This window comes from Neophocaena asiaeorientalis, unplaced genomic scaffold (genome assembly GCF_003031525.2).
Source record: "Neophocaena asiaeorientalis asiaeorientalis breed wild unplaced genomic scaffold, Neophocaena_asiaeorientalis_V1.1 scaffold75, whole genome shotgun sequence".
Classification (NCBI taxonomy): domain Eukaryota; kingdom Metazoa; phylum Chordata; class Mammalia; order Artiodactyla; family Phocoenidae; genus Neophocaena; species Neophocaena asiaeorientalis.
In genome coordinates this window covers 1,815,846-1,833,357 of record NW_020172719.1, presented here as the reverse complement: position 1 = coordinate 1,833,357, position 17,512 = coordinate 1,815,846, and the positions used below count along the sequence as shown (strand labels likewise).

Below are 17,512 nucleotides of genomic sequence, written 5' to 3'. Positions count from 1 at the left end.
AGCAGCAGGGCTACAAGAAGAAGAAGCTAGCAGAAGTCTTGACGTTCAAAGAGTCGGAAGCGACAAGGCAAATCTGAGGGTGTGCCAGGATTTCTGAGGTGGGGAAGCAATTTCTGACTACAAGATGATTCATGTAGCTTCCCTCAGAGGGCAAGTTTCGTTCCTAATGATTAGAAATAGGAGTGGAAAGAAGAAAGTTCTGCCATCCGCAGAAGGGATGGGGCATGGGGCTGGGGCTGGCCCTCTGAGAGGCGCGTCCTGGGTCACTTTTTCTGGCCTTCCCCCTGGCAGCCTTGGCTCTCACACCACCCTCCACCCGTGCCTGGCTGGTTCTGGGCATTGTGATGAGAAAGCCTACTAAGGGCTTATCTGCCGCCACCCAACTCCCCCTCAGCCTTGCCAGCCTCGCCTCTCATCACTGTGGCCCTGGGAAAGGTCCAGGCCACAGACTGCCACATCTCCTGAGAGGTCTCTGGGCTTTGGCAGGCTGTGGCCCTGCCTGGAATGACCTTGCTCCCTCGCCCGCTGGGTAAACTCCTCCAGAGTTCTCGGGACTCAGCTCTGTCACTTGGTGTCAGGAGCAGCCCTGGGCAGGTTACTCGATATTTCTGCAGCTCTGTTTTCTTAGCTGCAAGACGGGAATTGTCCTATTTGCCTTGATTACCTGGAAGGGATGTGGAGGGTCAAACTAGACAGTGGCTGGCAAAGCAAACTACAGAGGGTAAGGCTCAGAAATAATAATAGAAGTGATAAGAGTAGCAACTGGAGCGGTCTGAGCGCTTGCTACATGTCCAGCACTGTGCTGACTGACAGCCACACACACACCTTCTCATCTGATCTCAGAGCAGCCCTGGAACTGCCTCAAGGCAAAGGTGCAGCCAGAGGACTTGGAGAAGGAGTGGTGGTGAGCTGTGCAGGCTCTGGACTGGACAGACCTGGATGTGAACCCTGGCTCAGCCTCTCATCTTCTCTGGGGCTCTGGGCATGTTCTTTAACTCCTCCCAGCATCAGTGTCCTTATCTATGAATTGGAGATGTGACGTCACCTACTTCATGGGGTCCTCATACAAGGCAACATGTGTTAAGCACTCAGCAATGAGTCTGGCTAAGTGAATATTAGTGATTATGATTCATTGTTTACTCATTTTACAGACTGGAAAACAGAGGCTTGAAGAGGTTAGTTAACTTGCTCAGGGTCACATGGGTGGTAAGTGCTGCAGCTGAAGTTTGAATCTTGGTCTGTCAGACTTCAGAGCCAAAGCTCCTGACCTCTGCTTACTGGACTGGGTGTCAGGACATCTGGATTCTAACTCCACTAACCCGCAGGGTGACTTGGCCCAAGTCCTCTCCCATTTCTGGGCCTCAGAGTAAAGTGAGGGGGCTGGACCAGGTGGTCCTTAAGGTCCGCAGATCCATGTGAATCGGACCCTCTGGACTCCGGGCCTTCCTTCCTGAGACCAACCAATACTAAAGATGCTGCAGAATTGGTTTCAAGGACCAAGAACCGAATCTGGACACCCTACCCAATAGCTGGCTTTAGGGTATCTATAAGTTGGCTTTGCCACTAATTGGTTGTGTCACTTTGGGCAAGACCCTTTCCCTCTGTAGCCCTGATGCCTCTGCTGTCTATGCGTTTATTGATTAGCCTCTGCCTGGTTACCGAGGGATGATTTTACTGCTGACGAACAACAACGCTAGTCACCCTGAGCGCTGAGTGTGCGCCAGGCCTTGTGCTAAGCACTTCCCACTTACTAACTCATTTCATCCTCACAGTAATCCTATCATCTCCCCCAGGAAACTGAGGCACAGAGAGGTTAAGGAACTTGTTTACAGTCACACAGCTAGTGAGGGATTTGAACCCAGGCCGTCTGGCTCCAGAGTGTGAGCTTTAACTACCACCCAGACATACCAGGGGCCTCTGCTGTCCCTTCCACGCTGACGGCCATCAGCGCCCAGCAAAGAGAACCGTGTAGCCAGGGTTCTTTCAGGGAAGCCCCAGAAAGAAAGGCACAAGGGTTCTAGGATGCCAGGGTTCAAGGCACAGAAGGGGACACTGGCGCCCGAGAGGTAAGTGACTTGGCCTGTTTACAAACCAAGGATCCCGGTTCCCAGGTCCTTGAGCTCTTTCCAGGCTTGGCAGATACACTTTTCCCCAAGGCGGACTGATGGACCCCTGTCCTTGAAGCCACCTGGATACAGCCTCAGTCAACAACATCTGGAAATGAATTTTAGCTTTGCCACCGGTGCTGTGAAGCACTGCCTAATTGAGCCTTATCGCTGCAAAGATGTTTCGCAGCCCTCCTGGCAGATCCAAGAACTCCTTTTTGACTGTAATTGCATAATATACATCTCAATTCAAGCCCATCTTGCAGGGCTCTGCCCACACAGCCACCCCCATCACCAGAAGCCTGTTCTGGGAATTGCCCCACTCCCCTCTCTGCGGGACGAGATCATTAACAGCATCTCAGTTATTTTAGGAAGGCCTGGGGAACAGAATAAAGCATCGTCAACCTCCCTTGATTCCCAAATCGGGGCTGGGAGGTAGGGGATGGGGTGGGGTGGGGAGAAGACAAAAACGCCGTCTTTTCTGGCATTCCCCCGCCCCGCGCTCCTGCCGCCCCCAGCATCCTCTATCATCCATCTGCACGCTTTCTCCCGACCTACTTTCTCCTTCTGTCAGTGCTGCCTCCCCAGCCTGCAGCTCAGGGCTGATGCAGGAGTACCTGCTCAACCGCAGGGGCGGGTGCAGTCCTTGCAGCCCCAGTGTCTAGAGGCAGGACTCACCTCCTCCCGTACCCCCCACCAGCCTTTGGCCCTTTGCCGCTGACTTGTGCTCTTCTCCCAGATTTGATAAAGCTTCTGGCACTCCCGCCACCCAGCCTGATCCTGAAGGTTCAGGCCGGCTCAGGAGCCGAAGGAGAGGTCAGGGCTAGGGCACGTTGGCGGGGTAAGCAGGAAAGCTCAGCTGCTCACCCAGACGCTCACACTGTAGAAATGTCCTACATCTAGGAGCCGACGGGGCTCTGGATGGACAAGTTTGTATTTCTCTTCATTCGAATACTGGTTAATCACCAAAAGGCAACCTATGCTTCTAAACCAATCAGGGATTCTAGCATGACGCGTCCAGGCAGCTGAACTGAGACAGGAATATGAGAGTTTTTCTTAACAAAACTAGTACTACCACTACTATTACTAACGACAATGTCGTCGCCAGTGGTAGATTGTGTACATGGCCACAATTAGTACCCTCTCTGAATCCACGCCCTTTACAATGTGACTTTGAAGTTCCTCCCATTAGAGATGGAGTCTATTTCCCCGCTGCTTGAATCTGGACAGGCCTCTCGACTTGTGTTGGCCAATAGGACGTGGCAAAATGACAACGTGAAGAGCCCAGATTAGCTTGCTGGAGGAGGGGGACCACACAGAGCAGAGATGAACCGTCCCAGCTGAGGTCATCCCAGATCAGCCTAGAGTCCTGCCAAGATCAGCAGAGCTGTGGATGTGACCCACCTCAGACACACGAGGACATGGTCCCCCAGTTGAGCCCAGCCTGAACTCCTGACTCACAGAAATGTGAGCTAAATACACAGCCTGGTTTTCAGCCACTACATTTTGGAGTAGTTATACAGCAGAAGCTAACTAATAAAAAGACTATTTTTTTGGTAGGGAGGGCAATGACAGGGTCTAAAAAACACAATTAACAACAACCTTTTTTGTGTGTCATGCAAACAGCATAGCTAAGTCAAAGAGAAACAAGCTGCTTACTATCTGACCACCCAAAATGCATCAGTAGGATTTAAAATTATGCATCACATTGCTTAGCCCGCCCAGGACTTCTGTATCGCCCCCTGGACGCTCCTCCCTCTGGTGGAGGCTGCACCACTTACCAGAATCTTGGTGGTGTAGGCGCTGTTGATGGCAATGGCGCTGACCAGCAGCTCCATGGTTTTGGCGTTGATGGAGCTGGGGTCGGGGACCTCCTTGTAATGGACGTCGCCCACGTAAACCTGCACCACCGTCATGCGATTGGTGGTGAGTGTGCCCGTCTTGTCCGAGCAGATGGCCGTGGCATTGCCCATGGTCTCACAGGCGTCCAGGTGGCGGACCAGGTTGTTGTCCTTCATCATTTTCTGGGGGAAGGGGCAGGTGAGATGGCAACAGTGAGGAGAGGGAGCTGGGAGGCAGGGTCACGGTGTAAACACGCAGGAAATGAGGCAGAGCTGCCCCTTTGCTTCACACATGTGCAAAGGATCTTGCTTGCTACAGGCCCTGTCATCTGGACTCTCTTTCTGTGTGCAGCCCTTTCTCTCTCTCTCTCTCTCTCTCTCTCTCTCTTTTTCATTTCTTTTAAATTATTTGAGGCATTTAAAAGAGTTGATTAGTTGACTTTATTAATTTGGATTACAGAAGTAATCTGTATTCTTTATGGAAAAAATAGGGAAAAGGATGATAAATGAAGATTGGGTCCTTTCTGATTACTTCAAATAGTTTCCTCTTACACCCTAACAGAAATAAATTCCTTATTTGGTTATGAGTTTTTTCAAAGGTACCATCTTTCACTGGTGCTTGGTTTTCACTGTCACTTAGGTTTCACCCAAAGTGAATAAATTTAAGTTATACATATGTCAATAGACATAGGACACTATCTGGAAATAAACAAAATATTAGTGTCATTATTTCTGGGTGGTAGATTTATAGGATTGTTATTGCCTTCTTTTAAAAATCTATAGCTTCTATTTTTCTACAATGAATACATACTATAACTTGTGTAATAAAAATCACAAATTTCTTTTAAATATAGATACACAACAAAGAAAGTCAATCAACCATAATCCTACCACCTAGCACGGATACATCTTACATATCAATATCCTTTCTTTTAAAATGTATGACAAAAATGAAATCCTACTCTACATATTATTAATTTTCTTATATTCACTGTCCTTTCTCTCTTCCTAGCATCATACTCCTAGCTTCTTCCAGGTTCTCAAGCAAATAACGCACATAAAGTGATTCTCAAGGAACCACCACTCTTACTGCAGGCGCTTATGACACAGTGACCCTATCTGGCAAGGACGGATGTGAAAAGGTGCATTTAGCTAAAGGCTGAGTCAGATGTTGTTCTAGTCTGTGCCTAGGAATCTGATTTCCTTTATTCTTGCCCTCATTATAACTCTTTATACCAAGGGTAAAAAAGGAGTGCAATTAGAATAATTTTATAGCAGGTCATGTTACTAAAAAATGAGTATTGGTAGAATTATGTGCTCTTGCAGTGTCTCTTATCATAACCTGTGGTAATAGTAACAATAAATGTATGTGGAATGGATGTATGTTGAATGGATGCATTCAGCGGCAATTTGAGTTTGCAACACACTTCACAGTTTGTAAAGTTCTTCCGCCCTTATTTTCTCATCTGATGTCACGAGGATCCTATGACACCTTTATGGACTCTTGTACTCCACTCTGGCAACCAAAGAAGCCAAGGCAAAGCAGCTTGACCAGGGTGACACACCTGCTGAGGGTTAAACCTGGCATTTGAACCCAGCTCTGTTTAACCTCACAGCCTGGATCATTCCATCAGGACTCTGCCCATCTGTCCTCTGTGAAGAGGGTTCGTCTCTGGGGCTTAAGAATCTATAGGCCTGAGCCTCCCAATATGGTTGCTACGTGAGGCTATTAAGTACTGGAAACAGGGCTGGTCTGAGGTGAAATGTGCTGTAAGTGTAAATTACACATCCAGTTTTGAAGACTTATTATGAAAAGAGAAATGTACAATACCTCATTAATAACTTGTATATTATCAAATATTACAAGTTGGCTTGATAATAACTTGGACATATCAGCTTAAGTACATTATTAAAATTAATTTCACCTGTTTCTTTCTGATTTTTCTTTTTAACGTGGCTACCAGGACATTTAAAATCACACATGCAGCTGACATTATGTCTCTACTGGACAGCGCGGATCTAAGTGGTCACCACTATTCTTTTGATGACGGCTCCCAGGGGCTAGGTCCAGGCTCAGAAAGGGGAGAGTTTGCCCCTCCTGGGTTGGGGGAGCTGTACTAAGTTTATCACGTGACTGTACAAGTAACACTACCTAAGGCAGCTGAAGGCACAGGTGCCAGAGATACAAACTACAGGTGTAGAGGCCTAACAATGTCTGTATGGGAAGCACGGAAACCGAAGCTGTGAGACTTTTAAGGAGACCTCGAGCTCAGCTGGGTGGCTCCTGGCGTCCCGGCTCACGGCAGCAGGAGGTCTCAATCTCCGGGCCCCAGGCCCCCGATCAGCATTGTGCCGTGACCTGTTTGGGCTTTGGTTTGTGGGATGGAGTTTCTTCGAGAACCCCAAAACAAGGAGATGATAAGGGTGGTATCCTTTACACATAGCTGCCACTTTCTGGCACCTGCCCTGAGATCTCTTTTCTGTATGAAATTACATCGGTGAGCCCAGCCCAAATTCCAGCTTGGAAACTGACGCTGATCGTGCCCTCTGGCGGCTCTGCATTCTCGGAGCGAATATCTTGTTTTTAAACATGGCCTGGCCTCTGCCCTGGCGGGGACATCCTGGACTCAGGGCCCTGGGAAACAGGAGCGCAGGGCCCTGCTCTCCCAGGTGGGGAAACCACGGGACCAAGGGAAAACGATGAGCCCAGGGTGTGAGGACCTGGGAGGTGAGCCAGGCTTAAGTGTCCCCAAGAGGGTCAGGCGCCCAGTGCTCATGAGATGCCAGCCCCTTACCCCAGCGTTTGGGCTCTACCGACGGCCATGGGTCTGGGAGCAGAAGGAGGTGGGGCTCTGCCATCGGGGTGGCATTTTGGAGCAACTGCCAGACCCAAGGCATTCATGGGCCTACTTGCCATTTATTGAATTGCTTTTAAAACTCTATATTTTTAGCCCATCTCCTGAGAGGAGGGTTTTTTTTTTTTAAATAATAGAAGCTATTGTTTTTATTTTTTTTTTAATTAAAAATTTTCTTTTTCTTTTAAAAAATATTTATTTATTTATTTATGGCTGCATTGGGTCTTCGTTGCTGCGCACGGGCTTTCTCTAGCTGTGGTGAGCAGGGGCTATTCTTTTTTTTTTTTTGCGGTACGCGGAGCACAGGCTCTGGACGCGCAGGCTCAGCGGCCATGGCTCACGGGCCCAGCCGCTCCGCGGCATGTGGGATCCTCCTGGACCGGGGCACGAACCCGTGTCCCCTGCATCAGCAGGTGGACTCTCAACCACTGCGCCACCAGGGAAGCCCAAAGGCTACTCTTCGTTGCAGTGCACGGGCTTCTCATTGCGGTGGCTTCTCTTGTTGCGGAACACGGGCTCTAGGTGCGTGGGCTTCAGTAGTCGTGGCGTGTGGGATCAGAAGTTGTGGCTCGCGGGCTCTAGAGCACAGGCTCAGTAGTTGTGGCGCACGGGCTTAGCTGCTCCGTGGCATGTGGGATCTTCCCGGACCAGGGCTCGAACCCGTGTCCCCTGCATTGGCAGGCGGATTCTCAACCACTGCGCCACCGGGGAAGTCCGAGGAGGGGGCTTTCATAAAACCAGACATCCTTTTTATTTTAGGCGTAAACCTCTCAAACCTCAGGGAGTAAACTCCGAGATTAGTCATACAAGTACTATGGCTACGGCGGGGCCTAAGGCTGCGATGGCCAGGCTTCTGCCTACGTTTGGTGGGACAGGGGTGGGTGTGGGCCTGTAGGGTGATACCTGCATCTAATTTATTTTTTTTAAGTTGAGTTGATTGTCAATGTTTAAAAATCAGGAGAGTTTATTTTAGGTCCAGATTTCTGGCTTCTCTTGGAAAAAATCTGAATATCTGGCAACACTGGACCCCATCCCTACAAGGTGACACTTGGCTGTGCTGAATAACAGCTGTCCCCTTAGCCAGGGTGTGGCTCTCCTGGACGCATGTGAGTTTCAGCCACCTGCATGCATCCTCTCTCCGAGCTTCCTCCGTCCCCACTCCCGCTACTTAGCTCTTCTCTCAGCCCTGGCACTGGCCCCACCGGCCACCCCACGGACCCCCAGCAGGGGGCAGCCGATCTCAGTGGCATCGGCTGGCCCGCCCTGCTCTCCCCTCCTCACCTTCACCGAGTAGGCCAGTGAGATGGTGACAGCCAGAGGGAGCCCCTCGGGCACGGCGACCACCAGCACCGTCACACCGATGATGAAGAACTTGACGAAGTACTGCACATAGACGGGCGTGCACTCGGGCAGCCATGGCTTCTGGTTGACCACGAAGGTGTCCACGGTGAAGTAGAGCACCAGAATGATCACCGTGATGGCTGACATCACCAGACCTGTGACACGGGTGGGAGGAGACCTGTCAGGGGGTGCGGGGCCCCGGGAAGGGAGATGTGGACCAAAGCCTTGGCTCAAAGGGCTCTGGGGTGAGGCAGGCCCTAGTTCACACCCCAGCTCAGCTTGGTGGTGTGGGGCAAGTCCTTAATCCTCAAAGAGCCTCAGTTTCTTCCTCTGTACAATGGGGATGCCTATTTATTTCACATGGTTTTGTAAGGATCAAATGCGATGAATACATGTAAATTGCCTAGCACGGTGCCCGACGCATAGTAGGCACTGAGTGATCATGTGGACCAGTAACTACTTGCACGGTGCCCTCACACGACAGGATGTGCAGAGGGTACCACTTATCTCCTCCTGCCTTCACGTACATACTCTTTCCTATTCCAGGAACTAGGGACACAGCAGTAAGGAGGACAGAGTCCCTTTCAGCCCTTGGGAAGCTGAGATTCTAGAGGGGGAGGCAGACAAGAAACAAACACACGAACAAGGTAATTCAGATACAGATAACGCTGTCAAGAAAAACTCCAGGATGACGTGGTAGGAAGTGACATGGGCTGAAGATACGAAAACAACCCAAATGTCCATTGACAGATGAATGGATAAAGAAAATGTGGGCTACACGTACAATGGAATATTATTCAGCTTTAAAAAGAAGGAAATCCTGCCATTTGCAACAACGTGGCTGGACCTGAAGGGCTTTATGCTCCGTAAAATAAGCCAGACACAGGAGGACTTATCTGAATAATCTAAAATAGTCAAACCCATAGAAGCAGAGAATAGAGGGGAGGTTGCCAGGGCTGCACGGAGGGGAAAAGGAGCGTTGTTTTTAGTGGGGAAAAAGTTTCAGTTATGCAAGATGAGAAAGTTCTAGAGCTCTGCCGTAGAGCACAGCGCCGGTAGTTTAACAATGCGGTATTGTGCACTTCATAATTGCTTAAGAGGATCTTACGTGTTCTTACCCAAAAACCGAAGAAACCCATGAAAGAACACAAGGGAATTTTTGGAGGTGGTGCATAGGTTTGGTACCTTGGTTGTGGTGACTGGTATCATGGGCATATGCATATGTGGAAACTCATCATGTGTGCATTAAACGTGTGCAATTTTAATATATAAATTATACCTTAATGAAACTAAAAAGAAAAAGAAAAAAAATGCGACATGGCCTGGTAGATCCAGTGGCTACTTCAGCTAGGGTGGCCAGGGAAGACTTCCTGGAGGAGGTGATATTTGAGCAGACAGAGGAACGATGAGCAGCCAGGTAGTGACCTGGGGGAAGAGTGTTCCAGGCAGAGGAAACAGCAGGGGCTCGGGGAGGGGAAGTGACTTGCCCTAGGCCACAGGCCAGGGAGGCACTGTAGAATTAACACCTGCAGGTGGCTCCTGGCTCCTGGCAGGAGCTCTCTTGCCAGCCCCGTGCGCCCAACTACCCCCATCTGCTCCATGTGCTGTACAGCTGCCGCTGAGGCTGCCCACACCTGAAGCCTCTGCAGAGGAGCAGGATGTCTGGGCAACTGGCGTCTCCTTGTCACGAAGTGCCTGGGAGTCCACCCACCCCAATTTGATGACCAATATCCAATGGCTGAGGTGGAGGTCCAGAAGCCCAGACACCTTGCTGCAGGGCAGGTCAGACCCTGCAGAGGTACCATGCTCCAGAGCTCCCTGTAAGATCAGGTGGAGACTGAGATTTCTCCAGAAACCCCGGCTGCCTGTGCTTCCTCCTGGGCTCTGTTGCATCCTTGACCCTTTACTGGTCTCACCTGAGAACACCCCGCCAGATCCTGTGCCCACCCATCTCAGGTTCTGCTTTCAAGGAATATAGCCCAGGAGAGAAGCAGAGGTGGGACTTGAACCAGAAGTGCTCGACTCTGAACTCCATGCCCGGCAGGGCTGAGTAGGGGAGGGAGATGAGTGAGGACTGTGAAGGCCACGGGGTGGTTCTCGTCGCTTTGTTCCCTGCCCTCCAGAGCCACGTTTCCGTGGAGTTTTCTCCGTGGTGGGGATGGAGGAAATCCCTGGACCCATCACTGCCCCGCCCGCACCGCCAGCTGCGGAGACACAGAGCCAGCTCGATCCCTGTCTGACAGTTGCAGAGGCGGGAAGCCAAGCTCCCAGAAGCCGGGAGCTGTCATCAGGCCCCCAAGTTTAAATATAGACAGTCAAGCCTGTAATTTGCCTCTTTTCTCCACGCTGTGGTGCCTATAATTAGAGCCGGGAGACAGCCATGGAGGAGCAGGCAGCCAGGTGGGGAGGCCTTGGCATCTGCCACATCCTTACCCGGGAGGGGAGGCCAAGGCCGTGTCAGGGCAGCAGGGCTCACCTTGCTTCCGGGCTTGGCTTCCGGGGCAAGAGGGGCCGTCATCAGCCATCACCTGCAGCTACTAACTCGGGAAACCCGGCTTCTGCTGGGCCTCAAACAAGGGGCTTCTCACCGGGCTCCTGGCACTGCCCTCTACTTCTTCAGTCTTTCCTCTGCACGGCAGCTGGGAGGTCATCATACAGCTTAACTCCATCCCTGCCCTCCCCTGCTCATGCCTCTTCCAGGGCTCCCACTGTCCTCAGAATAAAGCCTGCATTGCAAACTCCAGGCCCTACAGGGTCTGCCCCCTGTACAGCCACCACACCTGCCAAATGCTGAGCGCCTGTACGGGTAGATAATCTCCTTTATTCCTCATAGCAACCTGTGAAGTAGGGACTACGGGATCCCAAGTCCACAGACCAGGAGGCGGAGGCTCAGAGCTCGGTGAAGGTACCTGCCCAAGTTCTCAGAGCTGTAGCTGGACAAGAACACAGGCAGGCTGCCCCCAGAGCCCACGCTTTTACCTTCACTCTTCTGCCTAAGTGCGAATTGAGTGCCTACTGTATAAGGACTCAGACTGGTTTTGTGGCAGAGAAGGTGGGTCTCATGCAAGCCCTTGCTTTGCAGAGGAGGTAACTGAGGCCCAGGTAGGGGCAGGGCCCTGCCTGGGGTTCCCCTGCATGCCCCGTGTGCCCCCTGTGCCATCTCCCGGGGCCGTGTGCTCACCCGCCTTGCCGATCTGCACAGCCAGCTTGGTGAGCTTGCCCTGCAGCACCGACTTCTCCTTCTTGTGCATGCTGGCCTTCTTCTTGTCGTCAGTATCGCCGCCCTCGGCACTCTTGAGGGGCTGCATCTCCATGGCGGCCGCCCCGTCCTGCTGTTTGGCTGCAGGGGGCAGAGCACACGTGCACACACACAGACACAGACACACAGACACACACAGACACACACAGACACACACAGGTTAGCCTGCAGGGTGGGGATGTTGGCACCCACCCAACTGCCCAGCGGAGCACAGTGAGGCCCTCACTCCCCAGCCTGGGCCCCCGCATGGCCGGCACACAATCCCCGTGATGGGGGGGTTGGTCTCTTCCTGCTGGAGACCTTGGTCCCAGGGCCACTGGCTGCCTTGGACCTGGAATTCAGGACACAGCAGGGAGTGACACGGCTCCACCCTGGATTTCCAGCAGGAGTGGGCTAGGGTCCCCTCTGGGCCTGAACAAGCCCACAGACCCTTCCCCCAATGGCTCTTCAACTTCTCCACATTCAGACAAGACACAGGCTTGGGCTTTGCCCAGTTGGTCCTTGGGCCATGTTGCTGGATATTAAGTAGTCACTAGACAGAAGGGACACAAAGGGGGCTTAAAGAGTAGAAGAGAGTGTCCTCATCCACAGGTGTCAAGCTCCTCCCCCTTCAGCACAGGCCTGACTGGTCGGCCTGCGGCCTGACCCCTTAGCCCCTAAAGATCTCAAAGACCCAACTTCAAGTCTTCAGCTGAATGGGCAGCATAGCTCAAAGGCTGGGGAGAAGCTGGCTTGTGGTGGCCTGTCCTCAACGGGTAATGCCTCCATTTGACCTGGCACCATGTGATCACAGCTACCCCCTCCCCCCAAAGGTGTCAGGCGCCCATAGGCACGGATGTCTGCCTCTGCCGTGGCCCTCAGAACCGGCGGGGAGGGGCCGCAGGGACCACAGGTTAATACAAAAGGGTTACCTTTGCTCTGGCTGGCGTCCACATTGCCATCCTGCATTTTACCTATACGACAAAGAATTTTAACAGACAACAGAGAATCAGACAACACACGTTGGTCACCATGAAGACGCAACAGGGCCACAGACATTCATGTCAGATGGAGGGAGGGCCAAGCCGGCTCCGCCCTTCTGTGCAGGGACGCCGGGGAGGCCCCTGAGACAAGAGCAAACCCGTGGTGGCTGCAGGCTTTCTCTTGATTCTCTGGGGGCACAGAGAGAGCGCTTCTGGGATTATTTTGGCCCTAAGCATTTTACAGATTAACCAGCAGCCTTTGAGGGTAAAGGAACCATAGTTGGTTGGCAGGAAGCAGAAGGAGTGGGAGATCTAAGGTCCCCAGTGATTAATGTGGAATTTGGTTGGTGCCTTTTGTGGGCTGAGAGGAGGCAAAGGGAAAGATGAGAGAGAGAGAGAGAGAGAGAGGGAGGGAGGGAGGGAGAGAGAGAGAGGTTGATTCTAGAATGGGGAGGAGTTTGGTCAATGTGTCCTTAGTTTCTGGCTCCAGGAGGGATGATTCCACTTTCTGCTTCTCCTGGTGAAGGGGTGTGAAGCCACGACATGGAGAAACCCCCGCCCAGCCTCACTGAGAGTGACTCAGGCAAAGGGTGGGCAGGGGCTCCCCCGCGGTGGGCTCTGAGGTGCCCACATGTGTCCAGGGGCCTGGTGGCAGTGCCCTGGCTCCCAAGGGGAAGCTGCCGACCCCTCCCCTCCACTGAGCTGTGTGCTCTTTATCCTGGGTTGACCAGCTCAGGCCACAGCAGACAGGTGAAGTCTGGCTGGTGGGATCCCTTGGGTACCCCCAGCCCCGCCTATCAGGGACAGATGCTGCCTAGTGCTGGGTCTGGGGCTCGCCACCCCCTAATCAGGGCCGCCGGGGAGGCCGCCTACCCAGTCTCAGCCCAAGGCGCATGGCCTGCATTCACAGGGTAGGAGGTACTGGTGACTGCTGCCTGGTAGCCAGACACCTGTCTTCACTTGCTGGCACTGCAGGGGTCGGGGGGCACCCTCCTGTCCCACGGGCTCACCCCGAGCTTTGCCCAATGGCTCGCCACCTCAGAAGGACTCTGAGAAGGGTGCCCCCAGCCCCAGCCATTTGCTGAGAACGAGATTTTCACAGCTCACGTTCCAGGCACATACATGACCACCACAGTTTCATCTGGGCCTCACCACATCCCTACCGGGACGCTCCAGATCACACCCACTGACAGATGAAAAACTGCGGCTCAGGGAGGGACACTCAGCAGGGTCTCTGCCAGGTCTCAGCTGGTAAATGGAGAGCTGGCCCCAAAGTACATGCACATTTCTGCCCCCATCGGGGAGAATGCAGCCACCCCCAGTCCCCCGAGCCAGGGGGAGGGCAGGTGTTGAGGTGGCACTGGTGGGACTGGGCTCCTGAAGCTGCTGTTTCGAAACCAACTAGCCGTGTGGCTTCACCTCTCCCAGCCTCGCTTCCATCTCTGTAACAAGGGGTGGCCACATTGCCTCCCCGGAGCTCCTAAAAGTTGCCTCAGTGACAACCGCTCGCCCAGCAGCCTTTGGCACTTTGCAAGTGTCTCCGATCTTGGCAGTTTTCCTGATACCCTGCAAGGTGGGGCGGGAGGGGTTTTCATCACTCTTATTTTACAGATGAGGAAACTGGGGCCGAGGGAGGTTCAGAGGCAGCTGTCATTTATAGAGCATCCTGATGACTGTCCTGAGGCTGCGTGAGAAGTTCAATAAGCACTGTCATCCCCACTACCATATCCGTTATAGGTGACTCGGAGGGGAGAAGTGGCTTCCTGAATGCCAGCCCCGCACTATCACTCCGAGGTCAGTGCAGGGCTGTTCCCACTGCCTCTCCCAGCGAAGGGTCCGTGACCCGCCCTGGGGTTTAAAGAGAAAGGTCCCCGTTGCTCTATTGTAAAATTCTTTCTACTGGATTAGAAACAAAACAGAAAAAGGCGTTTTGGAACCAATAGGAATTAACTACAATAATTATTTTTATTTTTAAAGATAATTTTACTAACTGGGCTGAAGGGCACCCGAGGACTCCTCTTCAGTCGTTTGCTGTTAGATGGCACAAAGGGGCCTCTATCTGCATTGCATATTGTCAGATGCAATAGCCCGCATGTGCCCAGCAACCAAGCTAGCAATTTCCTCTTTTATTTGCATAGTGACCACATGGCCAGAAAAATAATCAACAATGCATATGTTTGAGGGAGGGAGCCATATCCTGGGGGTGCTTTGGTGCAGATGGCCTGGTTTCTCAGAAGCAAGCGACTCATCTGGGGTTCTCCTTAGCCAGATGGGTACTCGCCTGGCCCTGGAACTGTGGTGGGACGTTGCTCTGGTCCCCCATGGGACGTGGAAGATGGGCTGTGATTCAGGGGAGCTGAGATGGAGGACAGGACCCAAGATCGGGAACCGGGGTGGAGACCTGGAGGCCCCTCTGTATCAGATGCTAGATGCAGCTTTGCCAAATGGGTCTGTCCTCTCCATGCACTGTGAGGGTCATGGGTGCAGAAAGCTTCGATGTGGAAGGCCCATGGTGAGAAGACCCGGTCCTAAATAGGAGACCTGGGAGGTGTCACTTCCCTTCCCTGTGCCTCTGTTTCTCTCTCTGTGAAAAACAACACTTTCAACCAAGGTGATGCTTATGAAAAGCAAAGTACCTTGTTAATGTCCAGAGTTAAGAGTGATGTATAATTAATCGTGATGTATTCTACAGTGATATATCGATAAATAGAAAAGAAATAATAAAATAAAAACGGCAATTATAATGCCTCCAAAATGAATGGAACACCCCTACCTTTCAGTTGTGGGGGGCTTGGGGGAGCGGAGTGAGGGGGGCATCCTGCCACCTGAGTGTGTTGTCCACATCCAGGTCATCCTGATTTGGCTCAGACGAAGGAGGGGAAAGGAACAGTTAATCCCCTCACTCACCAAGGCTCAGCTTAGCACCCCCCAGCCTTTAGTGTACTCTACCTGGAGCCTGGAAAGCACGTTAGAACACAGGTTCTCATTCAGGTCTGGGTGGGGCCTGAGATTCTGCATTTCTAACAAACTCCTGGGAGATGCCCAGACCACAATTCGAGTAGCAAAAGCTTAGAGTACTGGTCCCAAAGTATAGTTTGGGGGCCTACCAATCCCATGACATTCAGCCAGGACACAGCACCATCAAGGCTGTCCCTCTGCAACAAGGAGGGACAGTTTTACCCAGTGGGTTCTTAAACACCTTTGACCACAGGAATCCTTTCCTTGGGCAGGGGCGTTGGTGGTGGGGAAGACTTCTTAACATCCTTGTGAAGTTTACAAGACATTAGCAAGAGTGGCACACACTTTAGAGCCAGGCAGGCCTGGGTTCACATCCCAGCTTTGCTACTTTCTAGCTCTGTGACGTTGGACTAGTGTCTTGATCTCCCTGAGGCTCAGTTTCCTCATCTTTAAAGTGGGGACAAAAACCTCTGAATCATAGGGTTATTGTGAGGATTCAATGAGATGCTTGCAAAGTGCCTGGTGCACAGGAGGTGGTTAAGGAATGACAGTTCCCTGTCTTTTCCTGCAGCTTTTCTTGGGACACTTGGAGTTTTCTGCTACAGTTGCAAGTGAGGCTGCCCCTTTTTTGGGACCCACTAGTCTGGATGCGGTCTATATGTTCCCCGAGCCCAGCAGGCTTGTCATCCTGGGGAAAGCAGGATGCCACTTCCTGTTTCCTCCCTGCCACCCCCCAGCCCCCCACGTGGGTTTGCCTACTTTGGTTCTTCCTGTTATCTCTCGCCACCCCTCCCTCACACATGACACCTCCCACACCCCAGGCTGTCCTGATTTCTCCTCTTGTGCCTGAAATAGACCCATACCCGAATTAGCCCTTCTTTGCGAGGCCCTGCTCACAGGGCAGTCTTGCCCAGCCCCTGACATCTACGGTGTGTGTGGGGGGTGCTTCCATCTTTGGTCACTTTGAATCCGGGTGGCTCAGCCAGAGGTCTAGGGCAGGGGACGGGAGGATGAGGCGGGACCAGAGCTCCATGTTTTCCAGGAGTGGTGAAGAGTAAATGATATAATGGATGAGAAACCCGCAGCCAGAGATGCCTGGGATGCGTGACGCTGGAAAAAAGAAAACTTTCCCTCTCCTTCAGTTCTCCAGGGCAATGGTTTCACGACCAAGCCCTAACAGCTCCCAGGAGCAGTCTGGGTGACCTTACGTCACCTAATTTGGGTACGGGGACGTATCTGAGAAGGTGGGAGGGTACAGAGATAAGAAATCTTGGAGGCAAATGAATGGAATTCCTTCCTGCCTGTGTGTCAGGAGGTGAAGATGCAGCTCCCAGGTACAGTGGCAGCCCTCTGCCCCCACCACTCATCCCCGAGGAGGCCAGTAAGAATGCAGAGACTCAGAACAAACGCTCCAGCACAGGCAACAGCAAGAAACACCAGTCCACATCCCAGGGGCAGAACTAGGCCCGAGCCCAAGCGAACCCCCAGCCCGTTCGCTCCGTGAGAGAGAAGAGAAAGAATGTCTACTAGTGGCTCAGCCATGCTACGGGGTGGGGTCCAGGAGCTGAGCTCTGGCCTGGGTCCCCCTGCCTCGAGGGAACTGGCGAGTCGAGGACCGGAGCCTTCAGTGGGGACCCAGACGCCAGCTTCAGCCTAGGTCCTGACCCCGGGCCTTCTTCCCAAAGCCGGGGCCAGGAACGGGCTTAGGAGAGGGCCACGCCGGGCGGGACGCTGCTTCTTGGGGGGCCAGATCTGAAGCCAAGGTCACGTCCCTCTTCCGGGCTTCACCGGGGGTCAAGGGCCCAACAGGAGCCAGTGCCATCGTGGCAGCCACGAGTGGGGGCAGAGCTGGATCCCCGGTGGTGGCTTCTCTCTTAAGCGCCTGCCCCGTGTGAGAGGACGACCGTCCCTGAGCTGCCCATGCACATCCAAGTCTGTGCCGTCCAGACTAGGGAGAGGCAAGCCCAGAGTTGAGGGTGCGGGAGACGCCCATCCAACCGAGACCGAGAGCTCGCCCTGGGAGCGGGACACGTACCATTGACTAGGCTGGTATTTGCGCTATCTGCAGCATTTGAACCTGCCGCGCCATCGGCCGCTGTGGGGTTGGGAGGGATGGAAAACGCAGGGTGTCACAATGGAGAAAAGCAACAACGCAGGACAGCAACGACAATCGACATGAACCAACTTGCGG

At 52.7% G+C, this 17,512-nt stretch overlaps 1 protein-coding gene across 7 annotated transcripts in view; it reads right to left on the bottom strand.

Annotated features, from left to right (window-relative positions):
- The window catches only part of ATP2B2 (ATPase plasma membrane Ca2+ transporting 2), a 192,693-nt gene that overhangs the window by 41,719 nt on the left and 133,462 nt on the right, over positions 1-17,512 (bottom strand). For 3 of the 7 annotated variants that reach the window (XM_024740197.1, XM_024740196.1, XM_024740198.1), the window contains exons 6-9: positions 12,313-12,354; positions 11,324-11,482; positions 8,083-8,297; positions 3,887-4,129 (exon numbers count right to left, since the gene is read on the bottom strand). In XM_024740197.1, the coding sequence (XP_024595965.1) occupies positions 3,887-4,129; positions 8,083-8,297; positions 11,324-11,482; positions 12,313-12,354 (659 nt within the window). Of the gene's footprint in view, positions 1-3,886; positions 4,130-8,082; positions 8,298-11,323; positions 11,483-12,312; positions 12,355-16,447; positions 16,466-17,356; positions 17,417-17,512 lie in introns of all 7 variants that reach the window. The other 4 variants (XM_024740193.1, XM_024740194.1, XM_024740199.1 and 1 more) reach the window with 3 other exon arrangements.